This window comes from Orcinus orca, chromosome 14 (genome assembly GCF_937001465.1).
Source record: "Orcinus orca chromosome 14, mOrcOrc1.1, whole genome shotgun sequence".
In the NCBI taxonomy this organism is placed as follows: domain Eukaryota; kingdom Metazoa; phylum Chordata; class Mammalia; order Artiodactyla; family Delphinidae; genus Orcinus; species Orcinus orca.
The window spans coordinates 11847228-11863636 of record NC_064572.1 but is presented as its reverse complement, the minus strand read 5'-3'; the positions used below and the strand labels follow the sequence as shown (position 1 = coordinate 11863636).

At 41.5% G+C, this 16409-nt stretch overlaps 1 protein-coding gene across 3 annotated transcripts; it reads left to right on the top strand.

The window, feature by feature from the left end:
• Positions 1 to 1399: 1399 nt before the first annotated feature.
• Positions 1400 to 14615, top strand: RBM34 (RNA binding motif protein 34). Of its 3 annotated transcripts, XM_004271542.4 has the most exons (11): positions 1400 to 1542; positions 1653 to 1827; positions 2050 to 2186; positions 5076 to 5304; positions 6579 to 6638; positions 9794 to 9837; positions 10920 to 11003; positions 11154 to 11217; positions 12487 to 12526; positions 12754 to 12872; positions 14276 to 14615. In XM_004271542.4, exons 1-11 carry the CDS (start codon positions 1490 to 1492, stop codon positions 14552 to 14554), a joined length of 1284 nt encoding a protein of 427 aa, XP_004271590.1. In that variant the 5' UTR covers positions 1400 to 1489; the 3' UTR covers positions 14555 to 14615. The 3 variants fall into 3 exon arrangements, with proteins under 3 accessions (XP_004271590.1, XP_033287151.1, XP_049553300.1); XM_033431260.2 differs by lacking the exon at positions 6579 to 6638; XM_049697343.1 differs by lacking the exons at positions 12487 to 12526; positions 12754 to 12872; positions 14276 to 14615 and adding an exon at positions 12218 to 12474.
• Positions 14616 to 16409: the final 1794 nt, after the last annotated feature.

The following is a 16409-nucleotide window of genomic DNA, read 5'->3' as shown; positions in this document are numbered from 1 at the left end:
ATATATAAGAGATCATAAAATTAAGCACTAAATTGTATGGGCATTAGAGTTTAAAGAGGGCAGTGTATGAGCACGCAAGGAATGTGATGACTGATGTGATGGTGACATAGAGGAGATGGCAAACCTTAGCATTTAACTGAGATTCATCTGGAAATGGAATGTGTAGGTAGTCTAGAGTGGAGAAAGGCCAGATTCAATGACATTGCGGTGTTCCAGAGAGGAAGTGATTCTTGGAATATGCTAGGGAGAGTGAGGAAGGAATCTGATTGGAAGACATTCTGATAGAAAAATGAGTAGAATGTCGTCATTGGATGGTATAGGATAGATGGAGATGCTAGAGTTGCAAATATGGACAGTTGAGTTTTTCTCATCTTTGTGTGATACCACATGCCAAAATAAGGGACTCAAATCAAAACCAGTGCCAAGCAGTTGAATATTGTTTTTCCATCACATTATCTGATGTGGACTGTAAAAAAGATCGCATATATTCCCAGTGACTTCTATTAAGCAGCTCTCCAAAATTAGCAAATCTGTTCCCATAGATTCAAAGTCAAGTTTGATTTTACCACCAAAACTACTGGTTCAGTGATTTATCTAATGATAATCTAATATTTTTTATTGCTTAAATGTCAATTTACCACATATTTACTAGGTACGGTGAATGGGGATACAGAGCACAGGCTGAATAAGACAACCATTTACGTTTAGAGAGACTGTTATATCTCTACTGTAAATAGCTGGGAAATTGTCCTAAGTGGGCTGGGCCTTGAAGGATGGGTACAATTTTGCAGGTGAAAATGAGGGGTAAAGAGGGGGGCGATTGTGGGGGAAGGAATAACAAGAATAAGAAGGAATGACAAAAGGTGAAGGAATAAAGAGGTGGTGGAAAAAAGCGGACTTTGGGAAGGTAGGCCAAGAAGACAGCATAGTTTTGAGAGCCAAGAGCCCCTTTTCTTGGTAGAATAGAGCAGAGCAGCTTAGAGCTGTGGTCTCTATTTGTTTTTAACTTTATTTTAAAATAATGTCAAATTTCAGAAAAGTTGCAAGAGCAGTACAAAGGGAGTCCCATGTATCCTTCAACCGATTCACCAGTTGTTAATACCGTGTGACATACATCCCTGTAACTTAATTTCCCGACAAACCTCCCTCCTTCCTCTTCGACAACTCAGGGGTTTTCCTAAGTGTTTTCCCTTTGCTTGGACTGACACCCCAGTACCAGCCTGGCTGATTCTTATTCGTACTTAAGGCCTCAACTACCCTCGGAAAACTTCCCTCCCAAGACTAGGTCTCAGACAGAGGTACAAACTGGTCCGGAAGCCTGGACCCGACTCCTTCGCTCGCTGTCTCCGCCCCCATGCCCGCCGTCTCCGCCCCCCGGGCGTCCGCAGAGACTCTCGGGGCGGAAGGGGCGTGGCTCCGAGAACGGAGAGGCCGGGACCCGGAAGTGCGGGCTCACGTGCTCCCGCCCTCTCGGAGGCCTCGTATTAGAATGGCCCTGGAAGAGAAGAACAAACGGAAGAAAAAGAGGAGTGCGCGGGAGGGGTGAGTGGCGCGTGGCTCGTCTGCCTGGGCCGGAGTATGCGTTCGGGACCTCGGGGCGCTAGGGGTGGGGCGTGGCGTCATGTCGCTGAGTCTCTGATGTCTGTGTCTAGAGAGAACCCGGAGGACGGCGCTTGTGGGAATCTGGCAGGAGACTATGAGGTTGGACAAGTCGCCAGTAGTTTATTCAGCGGCAAGCGGCCCTCCAGAGGCAGCACGGGTCGGCTGGCTTCCCTCTTCGGCTCTTTGGAGCCTCAGCTTCAACCCGTGTATGTGCCTGTTCCTGAAGTAAGTCACTGCGTTATACCCCGAATGGCCCATTAGAGCAACTTTAGAAGCAAGCAACCTACCTTGCAGGGCATGCTTTCTAAAGTGGGGCAGATAAGGATCAATTTTAAGTAACCTTTCATTACTGGACATATCAGTGAGAGAGAAAAGATGCTACTTTAGAAAGACCACTAAATTATTAAGAAGGATTAGGTCTGAAACGTAACTTCAAACTTTTAAAAGGAAACCACCAAAAAAAGGAAACGGGATGAGGAGGAAGAAAGTTCATCCCAAATCCAAAGACCGCTTTTGCAAGAACCTGCCAAAAAAATGAAACTGAAGAAGAAACTTTCTGATGCAGACCGAAAGTTGGCAAACAGGTTGGTAAAATTTCTCTCCTAGTTGATGTTACAGAAATTAGATGGTAAAGAAATTGACATTCTTATACCAGCAATGTTCATCTTAATTTCTTTTCTCACTTCATAGTTATAATTTTAAAATTTTTATTATGGAAAGTCCCATACATTTTCAAAAGTTGAAAAGGATAAGGAACCCCAAGTACCCAGCATCAGCAGTTATTAATATTTGGCAAATCTTGTTTCATCTTTACCCTATTCATTTTCCCCTCATTATTTGGAAGCAAACCTAAGACTTAGGTTTCATCTATAAATATTTCAGCACGTATGGAAAAGATAAGTTTTCTTTTCTTAAACTTATTCAGTCAGAGATCAAATTTCCCCCATTAGTTTAATTTTTTTAAAAAAACAGTTTATTTGAATTGAGATCCATATAGCAGTACCATTATAGGTTCCTCATTAACTTTCCTCAGCCTGTCAGGCCACTCTCTTCATGCCCTTTATCTCTCTGTTCTCTCTTGGCAGGTGATCTTGTTACCTAATCTGATAACTTTTTTGGGGGGGGCTGCCCCAGGGAGCTTGCGGGATCTTAGTTCCCTGACCAGGGATTGAACCTGGGCCCCCAGCAGTGAAAGCCTGAAATCCTAACCACTGGACCGCCAGGGAATTCCTCTGAGAGTTATTTTTTTTAATTGCTAACAGTTGTGAGCTACTGCTTCTGGTTCTCCTACTGCTTGTAACTGTGCACATCTTTAATTTCTTCCCCTTTCAGAGAAGGGTGTCTTCCTCCTTGTCCAAGATTAATTCAGTCACCTGTGCTGTTTGTATATAGCACATACCTCTTCTGCCTCCTTAGGGTTTATGTCATCAGAGATAGATAGATATATATATATATATCTGTATCTTTGATCTGTCCTCTCAAGATTCTCATCTTAAAAAAAGACATCCAGCAAAACCCCATCTGCAGTCATGTGTCCCTGTTTGCTCCATCCCCTCAAACCTTCCCTTCATTGCCAAGCTTTTAGAAAAAGATGTTTATACTTGCGCTCTCTTCCTTTTCTTGATTTGTTTTCTTTTCCATGAACTTGCACTCTGTTTGTTTGTTTGTTGTGTTCGTTTTTATGTGATATGACCATACTTCTGAAACAGTGCTCAGGGAAGCCATCCTGACCTAGGTAGGTGCCATATTTAGTAGGCAGTACAGCCTTTGTCTGAGTCCTTGCTTTTACATGTCACGTGGTTGCTTTCCTTCTCGAAGCTGTTGGAGTCTTTGATAGCAGTCTCTTCTCTTCCTCCTCTTGTCTTTCTGCTCCTTCTCAGTGGTATTGTGGGCACTTTCCTTCTGACTGTTCCTTAAATGTTGATTTCCCTCGGGATTCTGTTCTTGGTCATCTTCTCATGACTTTTTTCACACCCTTCATTCTGGGCAATCTCCCGGTCCTCGTGGCTCCACAATTCTCATCGCTCTTTCTTGATCTATAAACCTGTATATCTGTTTGTCTACTGGCATCTCTAGCTCTATATTCATATACACCTCAAATTCAGGATGCTTCAAACCGAGCATATTATCCTCATCAAACCTGTTCCTCTGCATGAGTGGTACCATCAGCCTTCCTGTTGCCCGAGCCTGTGACTTGGGAGTCAACTTAGACTCTTTCTTTTCCCTGCGTACCTAATCATTTGCCAAGTCCTAATGATGCTGTCTTTTAATTATCTCTTTTAATCTGCTTCCCCTTTCCACCTTCTCCCTTGCCCTGGTGGGTCTGTTGTCTTCTGAGATGCCTGCAGTTGTAACTGTCTCCTTACTGGTCTCCCTTATCCAGCCTTGTCCCTTTCATAATTGTCTTCTGCTCTGCTGCCCAAATGATCTCTTTTAGGCACTTTCAAAGTCTTCAGGGGCTCCCCATCCTCTGTGGGATAAAAATCTAAGCACTTTTGCATAACAGGCATGGTCCTCCTTGACATACTGTCTCATTTCCTTTCACTCCTACTAGGTATTTTATATACCATAGTGAACAAAAAACTAGACATTGACCCTCTGCTTACTGGAGCTTGTGGTCTAGTGGAGGGATGAAACGGTCAACATTTACTGAGGACTGACCATGTGCTATACACTGCCTTTCCTCCTCTGAGAGCCTTTCTTGTTTCTTTTATGTTTCTACACCATGTATTATACACATTAACCATTTTATGGTGAACCTTGCCTGTTGCTCCAGAGACTGGACTACTGAAAGGCCTCTAATAGTCTCTTTTATCTTTGTATCCCCAGAGGCTAGAACTGAGTAGTAAATATTTATTGAATGAATGAGTTTTATGACTCCTACTACCCATTCTCTCCCCTCACTCCTAAGTTCCTGTTCCATTTCTCTTTTTGGACCATTTCCATTTTCTCTTTACCCAAGTGCACCAGTACTTCACAATATTGGGGGAATTTGCTTTTGACAAGCAGTCCTTGAAATACTGCAGTAGGAAATCTGATTTCTCCTCTTCGCCAGATTGCTTTTACAAAGCTAAGTACTTTGCCGGCATATTAACCTTCATAGACTCCCTGGGAGTGCTGCAGTAACCCTGGAATTCTAGAGCAGAGAATGGAATTAGGCATTGGTAGAGTGTCAACTAAATCCCCAAAGCTTTACTTGAGCCAGCTTCTGTTTACATGAACTTTTGTTGCTCTGTTTATTACCTGGCAGTTTTAACCGATCTTCAGAAATTGACCTTAACTTTTTCTAACTCTTGAGTTTCCTAAAGATACCCGTCACTTTTTGATAATGCTGTTTAAATGTAGATGTATTTGTGAATGGTAAGTTGATATATAAGAGGGCCAGAAGTAGATGGGAAATTTTTCTAATCAATGTGCTTTGTCAAATACGAGACCTGACTTCCATGACTTTTTTTTTTTTTTGACTTAAAAAGAGAAAATGCTTTAGCAAGTGCTGATTTAGAAGAAGAAATTCACCAGAAACAAGGGAAGAAAAGGAAAAATTCTCAATCTGGTGTTAAAATTGCCGATAAAGAAGTACTTGATGATGTAGATCACACAGCTGTAAATCAAAGAAAGAAAATTCAAACCAACCAAGAAGAGAGATTAAAGAATGAGAGAACTGTGTTTGTTGGGAATTTGCCTGTCACCTGTAATAAGAAGGTGAGTGTGTAGTCTGTATATTGTTAACATGCAGAGAAATTAATAATTCGTGATTTTGTTTACTGTCACTTTATTAAATAAATCATTAATATATAACTTCATTATAAATGACTACATATATCATTCTATAGATTGATTCCAGTATCCACCTGCTCCTTTCCATTCCCAAAGTCACTGCCCTAATTCAGGCTTTTGCAAGTCTTGTCTGAAATATTGCAGTGGTCTCCTATCTGGTTTTTTCCTCCAGCTCTATCTTCTCTTATATGCCACTAGAACGGAAGCGCCATATGTGCAGGGATGTTTATCTCTTTTCTTCACTGCTCTGTCCCTTAGCACTTGAAACAGTGCCTGGTGTGTAGTAGAGGCTTGTTGAATATTTGTCGTGTAAATGAATGCATACATCCTAAGTTTCTTCCGTTATGTGGGGTTCACTAAACCAAGACATGCCCTTTACTTTCTGTGTGTTTATGTGATAGTCACCCTGGTGGCAATCCCTTCGGTTAAAATCCTGCTTATCTTTTGAAGAACAATTTCAATTCCACTTTCTTAAAAACAAAACAGTACTAGAAAGTTACTTCCTGGTTTTTCCCTTTCCCCCTTGCCCTTTTGTCCCCTAGCATTTGATGTGTGATTATTTTGTAGAACGTAACCCATTTGACTTTCTAGGGTAGTTTTGGTTACTTACCTTCCTCAAGGGAAGGGAGTGTTTGTGGTGCTTTACACATTTAATAAGTTATTTTTGGATTAAAATTGCTTATAGAAATTATTGTGCAAGCTGTAAAACATATACCTTCTTCACATCCTGAGCCAGTCATAAGAATAATGTATAAAATTCATCCTAAGACTTTTCTTCAATCTGATGGTCTTAATTCCAGACAGTTGGGGAATTTCCCATGGTGACATAAAGGATCCTTAAAATCCATTTCTGGTTTAAATAAGCCAGGGTGAAAAGATGAGAGAATTTATGGAATATATAATCTTAGTTTACCTGTAGTAAAGATTATAAAAGATTGAAAGAAAAAATGTTGTGTGCCTTATAGATACTAACATGAACTTGAATTGTGTTTTCTTTTTATATAAGTTTCAGTAAAAGTTTTTTGTCTTCTAACTGAATAGTTACCTACTTTTCCTGAAATATTCTGAAAACATGGCAGGAAAAGATTATCAGACCGTTTTACTTAATTCCTTTTTGTGGTATTTATTTGATGTTCTGAAAGTGGACTGAAATATATATATATATGAGTGTGTATATATATATGTTTTTTTTATTTTAGAAGCTGAAGTCATTTTTTAAAGAGTACGGACAGATAGAATCTGTACGATTTCGTTCTCTGGTATGTGTTCCGCCCCCTTAAAATTGCATAATCTTAAAATGTTTTGCATTTAAATCCAACTTATTCATATGTCGGTTTTAGTGAGTTGGAGGAGCCCTTGACTTTAACCTTTAGAACCGACAGGCTCAAATCTAGCCCCAAAGAAGAATCACACTAGTATCGATTGCTGACTCTTGGACTTTGTTAGCTAATTTAATGAGTTCAAATATAAAATGCTGTCCTTACTAAGTGTACTTCGGAGGGTGGATGGGTGACATTTGTTTGTGTGTTAATTGAGTAGGTGGAAACGTTCACACCTGTTGAGTAGCATTTCTGGAATCATAGGTGTTCATATGAGGGGTTTGCATGACGCTGCAGAGCAGTACTTATGGTCTGACATAGAAAGATAAAGTATGTTTTAATCAATTTAATGTTAAAACTTTATGGAAATAAATGGTATCTGATTTCACCAGCTGAGCACTCTGTAGACCAGTTATAGCCATGTTCCGTGGAGCATGAATAAGCATCACTCATATGTTTTTTAATGTAATTAATATGTATTAGTATAGTGTAGGAGATGTTTGTTCCTTGTTTCCAACTGCGTTTTCTCAACGTGATTGTCTAAAATGGGGTTTCTCAGCCTTGATACTATTGACATTTGCTGCTGGTTGGCTCTTAGTTGTTGGAGGCTGCCTTGTGCAATGCAGGACCCCTGGCCTCCACCTGCTAGGTGCTGGTAGCATCCTCCCCACCCCAGTTTAACAGCCAAATATATTCCCAGACATTGCCAGATGTCCCCAGCGGGCAAAACCGCCCACTTCTCTGAAAGGAGACATTTCCCAAGGTTTTGGTGCAGTCTCCATAATTCCTATCATGGTGTTTGTTCCTCACGCTTATCACGTGTGTATTTTGTCTGCCCTTCTGAGTCCTGTTTCCTCATATCAGATCCTTGCCTGACACATCCACTTGGGTGTCCTGCCCATTTTCAGCGCGTCTGTGCTTTACCTCCGTCAGTCCCCCACCCCAGCCTATGCCACCTGCTGTTTTTCAGCTGTGGTTTCTTCCCAAGAGGAGTTCTTTCTTTTTCCATTGTTCCACCTTAGTGTTCACAGCTCTTGCCAGAAGAGTTGCAGAGGCCTTTTACGGGTCCTGCTTTCAGTCTGCCTCAGATGCATGCATCGCACCACCGTCAGCTTAATCTTCCTAAAGTACTTCCTCCTGGACCTCCTGCCCAGAATTCCTCCCCTCCACCTCCCCTCCCGTGAATATTATACACACCACCACCCCTGCCTTGGCCTGGAGTTCCCTTCGGGGGGCCTGCCCTGATTCTTCCTTGTCCCTGGATTACTGGTAAGTCAGGTGACCCTGCTGTGCGCCCTGCAGCACCCTGTGCTTCACTATAGTCCTTATGACACCGCTCTGTCATTGTTAGAGCTCCTGTCCCACCAGACTGAGCTGTGACTACAAACACCCTGTTTGTGTGGCTCCTCCTTGGTCACTAGCACCTGCACCTGGTGCACATCAAATATGTATGGCGTTCCCTAAAAGCTTTTCATTTTCTCGCTGTCAGTGTCCTTGGTTCTTTGCCTGACAGCCTGCACAGGGTGGCCCTGGGGCCCTGCGTTCTTCTACATGGGACTGTCCTGCAACCCGGGAGCTGCCCTCGTTGCCAATCATGTGCTTGGGCTTTCCCACCCTTGTCCTTTTGCTCAGTTCATTTTTTTATTTTTTTAATTGATGTCAGATTGGTATGTAACATTATGTTAGTTTCAGGTGTTCAACATAACAGTTCAGTCTTTGTTTACCATGCAGTTGACCCCCTTCACCCATTTCACTCACTTTCAACCCCTTTCTCCTCTGGTAACCGCCAGTCTGTTCTCCGTATCTCTGAGTTTTGTTTTGTTTGTTTTCGGCTGCACTGCTTGCGGGATCTTAGTTCCCCGACCAGGGATTGAATCCAGGCCCTCGGCGGTGAGAGCTCAGAGTCCTAACCACTGGACCGCCAGGGAATTCCCTGTTGTGTTTTTTTGATTGCACATATAAGTGACATCATACAGCATCTGTCGTTGACTTAGTTCACTTAGCATAATACCCTCAGCATCTATCCATGTTGTCTCAAATGGCAAGATTTCCTTCTTTTTTAAGGCTGAGTAGTATTTCACTGTATATATATTCTTTTTGTACTTTATTGCCTTATATTTATTCATTCGTATCTTTAATAACAGAACACAGGTCCTTGAGAGCTCCTAGAAGGCATCCAATAGATGTGTTTTGATGACCAGCATTCCCATGTCAATTATTCACGTGGGCATTTCTCATGTGTCATACTGTTTTCCCGTCTACATTTTGAGAGTTTGACCATATGTTAGTTTGAGCAGAACAGACTGAGAAGAAATAGTTCAAGTTTCTTAGTTTTACTATATAAACTATTGAGACTAAAAGAAAAAACTCTTCCAGAGATTTATAGTAACTGCCCTAAATGGGGTTGGCATTTATAGACACCCCTGGACTTGTGAACTTGCAGTCTGTATCCTTTTACCTTTGTGTTCTCTGTACCTGGTGGTATTTGGCACACATTGCTGACAGTCACAGTTGCTGACTTGAATTTCCACCTCTCTGTAAAGTTTTCCCTACCTGCCCCCTTCACTCTTAGGTATGACCCTTATATGACTGACAGTAACATGACTCTGAATATAAAGGAGATTCCCTTATTTGTCCAATTACAGATACTGAAGTAGTATCTTCTTATATTATTTATCAAATGATATATTTAAAATCATATAGCATATACGGTATTAATTTAGAAGTGTCCCTTTTTTCCATGCTGATTTTATAAAACGATTTTCCTTAACACTCTTCACGTGTGTCTTCAACATCAATGCCCCCTCACGACCAGAGATCCCTTCAAGTCATTTGTAACTTCCGCCTGGTTTGAGAGTCACTGCCTGTGAAATCTGAATGTGGCACTATCATTGGAAATGTTTGTCCTCAGCCACCAGGTCCTGTTCATACAACACTAGGACAGTTGTTTCTGATTCATTATTTCCTTAGAATGTTTTTAATCACATCATATCAGACTTAGATATTTAGAATTCAACTAATTAAAATATAATTATTTTGAAATAATATTTTAAACAATGATTTTTCTTTAATACTTTTTTTTTTTCTCTTAAAAGATTCCAGCAGAGGGAATTTTGTCCAAAAAGTTGGCAGCAATAAAGTAAGTTTATAATTAGAGAAAGGGAGTAGTCATAAATTCTCTTCCATTTTGGTTAAAATAGAGATCATTTCTTAACCTCATAGATGTTTGTATTTGGATAAAACATCATGTTTTATTGTTTTCTTATGTCTGTAATAACATATAAATTTGTCAGATGTTCGTCTTCAAGCCTCAACATAAATTGTGGAGTCAAGGATAAGAATTGCAAAATAACTTAAAATGTGTCATGAGAAATGAGAAATTTCAAGGACGTTTAATCAGGCATAGTGTTTGAAGAGAATAAGAAACTTTTGCACCTAAAAATTCTATTGTAAATCATAAGTATCATATTTCATCAATTCTAAGATGACATTTCCCATACCTTAACATTTTTAAAATCAAAATGCATCTTAAAATCAGAGGGGCCTCATGGTTGCTATTGGCTGGCCAGGTTTTTCCAGGGAAATTCTATAGGTCACACTATAAGATGGAGAGATAAATGGGGAATCCTACAGTTTAAACAGGAGTCAGAAGACTTCTCAAGTTGAAAACTGGACAAGACCAAAGTATGTCTAGGAATAGACACTTGGGTGATAAAACCACATAGACACGCAGGGAAGTGGTTCCTATAATAATTCCCTAAGCTGTACATGTCTGTGTAGTTTTTATTTTACAGTAAAAAGGAAAAAGCATGTTGTCTTTCCCATCTGTGTGTGCCTTAGATACAGAGCTGCAGCTAAGGTGATGCTGGGTTAGCCAAAAAGTTCGAGTTTTCCCGTAAGGTGTCACTCGAACGAACTGTGTGGCCAGCCCAGTAGTTGTAGTGTGGTGGGTTGCCCGGGGGCGCTTGCTGGTCTCTCACAGTGATGACTAGTAAGGAGGCCTGAGTCACGTGTATCAGCCCATATCTGTGTAAGTTGTGTGTTATTTTTTTGAGTTATTACTAAATATTTATTAAAAGAGATGAAACTCCCCCCAGAAATTCTTGTCATATGTGTTGAGAGTGGAAAACAAGCTATATTTATTTCAGTGACTTTGAGATTAACAAATTTTACATTGTCTTTTTTTTCTTTTCTTTGTTTTTTTTTTTTTTTTTGGTGTAGACGTAAAATTCATCCTGATCAGAAAAATATTAACGCTTATGTTGTGTTTAAGGACGAGAGTGCTGCTACAAAAGCACTGGAAAGGTAATTTCATCTCTTTGAGGTTTGGACAGAATTATTGTAATTTAAGTGTGTATGAGTCCACGCTTTATTCTTTGGCTTCACTTCAGAGGAAATATCCCAGTAACTCAGCACTTGTTTTTAACAACAATTTTCCCTTCGTGTTTATACCAGAAATGGGGCCCAAATTGCAGATGGATTTCGTGTTAGAGTGGATCTTGCATCTGAGACCTCATCTGTGAGTAGTTCTTCTGAGCTTGTGCTGGGAGAGCAGTGGGGTCAGCAGGGAGCATGCGGGAAGCACAGAGGAGACAGCCTTTGCCCTCTGTGGTCTCAGCTAATGCCCTCTAAGTCAGCATCAGCTTCAAGAAAGTGGTTCCCACCCGTACGTTAGATCCAGTAGTCCTAAAGAGAGAGGCCAGAAGTTACGTTAGAGAGCATCGGGGCCAGCACCTTATTTTATAGACTGAGGTCTAAAGTTAAATCAGTCATTAAACAGTTTTTGAGTCCGTCCTCTGTGTCAGGCATTCAGTGCTGAGATACAGACTCAGTTCTCTAGGAGTTCACAGGATAAAGGTAAAGATGAGCAGACGATTTTATGATAAATACTGTCATAAATGCCCAGGATGCTTTGTCAGCTCAGGAATGGAGCACTTGATTTGGGGGGTTGCCAGCAAGAAGGGACAAAGGAGGGTTTCGAGGAGAACAGGTGTTCTGTCAGTCTTGCAAGATGAGTCTGTTATCCAGGCAAAAAAATTTTGAACAGTATGAATGGTGGGGACCAAAACCTAATTTGCTGAGGGAATGGCAGAGCCTGATGCAGTTAGTAGTGGCTGGCGTGTGAGGAGGGGCGGGATAAGAGTAGCTGTTGGAGAAATAGGTGGAGGCCAATCATGAAGACCCTGGCCTGCCATGGGGAGGAGTCTGAGTTTTGTCCAAAGCTGTTCCTCAAGGTCTCTTGAAACGGATGAAGCGTGAGTTGCAAGAACTCATCGCAGAAACAGAGTGCGTTACGGTCGGCGTCAGGGTGACTAGTTGAGAAATGACAGAGGCCTGGCTGACAGCCCTGGCTTTGATTGTGGACCTGGCACGGGGTCCGCAAACTGGCTTGAGGGCCCAATCTGTTTGCGGCCCGTTTCTGTTAATAAAGTTTTACTATCACCCAACCAGGCAGGTAGGTACAGCAGAGACCACGTGGCCCACAAAGCCTAAAATATTTGCTTTCTGGCCCTTTCCAGAAAAAGTTTGCCCACCCCCAATAGAGCAGGCCTTCCTTGAGCACTGCCGTGGGTCAGTGCCAGCTGTGAACAGAAGCACTCCCCGCTCTGGGGCTCGCTCACACTCCGGTGGGGAAGGCGGAAGAAAGGGAATCAAACGGGCCCGGAGGGCGGGGAAATCAGGAGATGGAGCTCCGTCAGGTGTGTGGGGTGAGGACAAGGGTGGACTTTAGGGTGACTTCTGTTTTCTGCTCCATGAGTGATTTTTATTAACCCTCTTTGTGTTTCAGAGGGACAAGAGATCTGTATTTGTGGGGAATCTCCCATACAGTAAGTTTGTTTAAACAAATAAAGTACCTGTTTATCACTGAAGTAATGCAAATAACATCTGAGTTGGTAACATAACGTTTCGCTTTAAGACTACCTTTAAGAAGCGCGGGGTGTAACTTGACTGGTTACCTTGAGGCTGTGCTTACCCTTAGTGTATTATGAAACATCTCCAGCTTCCTAAGGCGATTCCAAGCCCTCACTTCCACTGGGGTTGAATCTGTTTTTAGAAGCTGAAGAATCTGCGGTTGAGAAACACTTTCTGGACTGTGGGAACACTGTGGCTGTAAGGATCGTGCGGGATCAAGTTACAGGAGCCAGCAGAGGCTTTGGCTACGTGCTCTTTGAGGTAGGGAGGCTGATGTATCCTCACTGTCCTTGAAGTGTGCCTGGAGAGGCTGTCACTGCTGCCCCATCCTGCAGACGTAACTCTCACTGTCATCCTCAAAATTCCACCTTAAGAAAATTACATTCATAACCCGCCACAGTATAATAGACTCCTGTTCGTATAATTGCATCCAACCAGGAGATGTTCTAGTTATTTCTCCACATTAATGTTGTTAAATAATGTTTTAGATACTGGATACTAAAGGTATTAAATCTCTGAATCTCCACCTTCTGTAAAATGGAGAGAAGAACTGATCGTTCACTCAGGTAGAAGAGAACGTTAGTCTCTGTACAAAATTGGTTATATTTAGTGCACTAAATATTAGCCAGTGTCTCATGCCTATAATTATTAGAATACACATGTGGCCTTCCCTTCACAACAGCCCATCATGTACTTCCTTTTTTTATCTGCGCCGCCTTTTTTATGGTCAAACTTAATATTTGTGAACATAAGATTCTGCAAGCTGCTTTATGTTGTTTTCTGTCGTGTAAGTATGTTCCACTGAGCGTGTATACTGTCTTCCCTAGTGTGTGCCAAATGTTGCATGTTTGCAGTGTTCTCTCTTTCTCTGTAATAATGAGATCAGAGTGGTTATGTTTTTTCCTTCAAATGTTTGCCTCCATTTTTGGATTACTTCTTTAGGAAAGCTCCCCAATGGGTTACCACTAACCAGGTCAAGACATCTGACCATCTTTAAGGCTCTTAGTACGCATAACCAGGCGGCTTTGAAGAAACGTGGTCACAGCCTGCCATCATGACTGTGATGTAGTTATCTCACTGTTTCTCTGCTCTGTCTTCTGACTATTGATAAGTTTGTAAAGTCCTTTTACAGACATGTCATGAATATTCAGGGTGGTTAGCATTTAGTGGCTCTCTATTAGAATAAAAGAATAATAGAATTTTGGGCCTAAAGGGAACCCTACAAGGCATCTAGTCTGACTGATCCATCTCAAGGACTGTAATAGAGAGTTCTCTGCTCTCAAATCAACTAATACAGCAGGGCTTTTTCAGGAAGAGCCTTGTGAAGAGGAGGCTTATTGGTTTAAAAGACACTATAGGACTGACCTTGTTAATTGAATTTACATTGAGAAAAATGAAGCCTCTTGGATTGTGACTTATCTGATTATTTGACAGGGCAGCTTGAGTGCTTCCTGGGGAGAAACTCATGAGAGGGAGCATGATTAAAACTACAAGAACAGCTGCTTGTAGTTCAGTACTTTGGATTGGACTTCTTGGCTGTGGAAATGAGAGGGGTTTCTATATGCAAGCTTGAAAGTTGTTCTAATCCAGAAAAGTCACCATTTTACTTGTTTCTTTGCACATGAGTTTCTGGTGAAAATTTAATATTTTGATTTTTATTGCAGAATACAGATGCTGTTCATCTTGCTCTGAAATTAAATAACTCTGAACTGATGGGAAGAAAACTCAGAGTCATGCGTTCTGTCCATAAAGAAAAATTAAAACAAAATTCAAATCCTAGTTTGAAGAATGTCAGTAAACCTAAGCAGGGACCTAATTTTTCTTCAAAAAATGCACAACATTCTAAAACTTTGTTTATCGGAGAAAAAGCTGTTCTCATGAAGAAGAGAAAGAAAGGACAGAAGAAAAGTGGACGAACTAAGAAACAGAAAAAACAGAAGTAGCTATCCGAAGCCTTCTTTGTTTTCCCCACTGACTTCTGGTAATAAAAGTGTGGTAAATCCATGTATTGAATTTCAGGATTTTTTTACATATTGTGAAACATGGACACTTTTTCAGTTATTCACATTGCAGTAGTACCTTTGTATCATTTGTTTCAAGGTGTAGGCAGATCGGTCACCATGTTAATACTGCTGATGGTATGAGAGATGATTTTAGATGTAGGGTGAACATTTAGAATTTTAGTGGTTATGTATTATTTTACCATATGTTGGAAAAAATTAACACTTCAGAGAGTTATTTTAAGAATTAATTGGGATGAGACTAAATTTAAAAGTGAGTAAATTTAAAGAAAGTGAAGTAACCTTAATACTGATTGTATCTAGACAAAGTAAATAATTAAAGTGGGAATACTGATTGATCTAAGGTCAAATCATAATCCCTAAGAAGTAAAGTTTTGAGGTTTGGTATATAATAGCCACTCATTTTTCTTTCTTCCTCTTGCACTTAGGATAAGTGGAGTTCTGGGTTTTAATTTTATTTCATCAACCTAATAACTAACCAACAGGGATTCTGTATCAACTGTTGCTCTGATTTTTTATTCTTAATTGGTGATTAGACTGGTTATTAAAGTTCTTGGTAAATTGGCTATAAAGCAGATTTTTACTTTTACATCTATTTTTAATTTGAAAAATATTCTCCCAGGAAAACTTTTGATTCTTCTTTTTTTAATATAAATTTATTTATTTTTATTTATTAATTTTGGCTGCATTGGGTCTTCATTGCTGTGCACGGGATTTCTCTAGTTGCGGCGAGCAGGGGCTACTCTTGTGATGTGCGGGCTTCGCACTGCGGTGGCTTCTCTTGTTGCGGAGCACGGGCTCTAGGCATGCAGGCTTCAGTAGTTGTGGCTTGCAGGCTCTAGAGCACAGGCTCAGTAGTTACGGCACACGGGCTTCAGTAGTTGTGGCTCGTGGGCTCTAGAGCGCAGGCTCAGTAGTTATGGCACATGGGCTTCAGTAGTTGTGGCTCGTGGGCTCTAGAGCGCAGGCTCAGTAGTTACGGCACATGGGCTTCAGTAGTTGTGGCTCGTGGGCTCTAGAGTGCAGGCTCAATAGTTATGGCACATGGGCTTCAGTAGTTGTGGCTTGTGGGCTCTAGAGAGCAGGCTCAGTAGTTGTGGGGCACGGGCTTAGTTGCTCTGCAGCATGTGGGATCTTCCTGGACCAGGGCTCAAATCCGTGTCCCTTGAATTGGCAGGTGGATTCTTAACCACTGCGCCACCAGGGAAACCCAAAACTTGTGATTCTTAACATCACTCAGTAGAATGAAACAATATTTTAAAAAAATCGTGTTTAGGGCTTCCCTGGTGGCGCAGTGGTTGAGAGTCCGCCTGCCGATGCAGGGGACGCGGGTTTGTGCCCTGGTCCGGGAAGATCCCACGTGCCGCGGAGCGGCTGGGCCCGTGAGCCACGGCCGCTGAACCTGCGCGTCCGGAGCCCATGCTCCGCAACGGGAGAGGCCACAACAGTGAGAGGCCCGCGTACCGCAAAAAAAAAAAAAAAAAATCGTGTTTAAAGGAAACATTTGCTGAAAAAGTATGGTAATGAAGTCACAAGGTATAAAGTTCAACAAAGAGAAGGAATACCCCTCCATATCCTTGGGACTTAACCTCGTGGTATATAGCCGGTGCCCCCTCCCACAAACCTTGCTGAGCTGGGCCTGTATCCAGGAGGGAGGAGTGGCGGTATACCAGAGGCCTGATCTGAGGTAGGCAGATCTGTTATACACGCATCTTATTACTTAAGTAAGAGAACTGGGGGACACTGAGTTATTGGTGATTATTTTGAAAATCCTGTC

Coding starts and splice junctions, on each gene's coding strand:
- RBM34 (XM_004271542.4), top strand. CDS start 1,490: ATGGCCCTGGAAGAGAAGAACAAACGGAAGAAAAAGAGGAGTGCGCGG. Junction 1,828..2,049: donor TGTATGTGCCTGTTCCTGAA/GTAAGTCACTGC, acceptor AACTTTTAAAAG/GAAACCACCAAAAAAAGGAA. Junction 9,838..10,919: donor AAAAAGTTGGCAGCAATAAA/GTAAGTTTATAA, acceptor TTTTTGGTGTAG/ACGTAAAATTCATCCTGATC.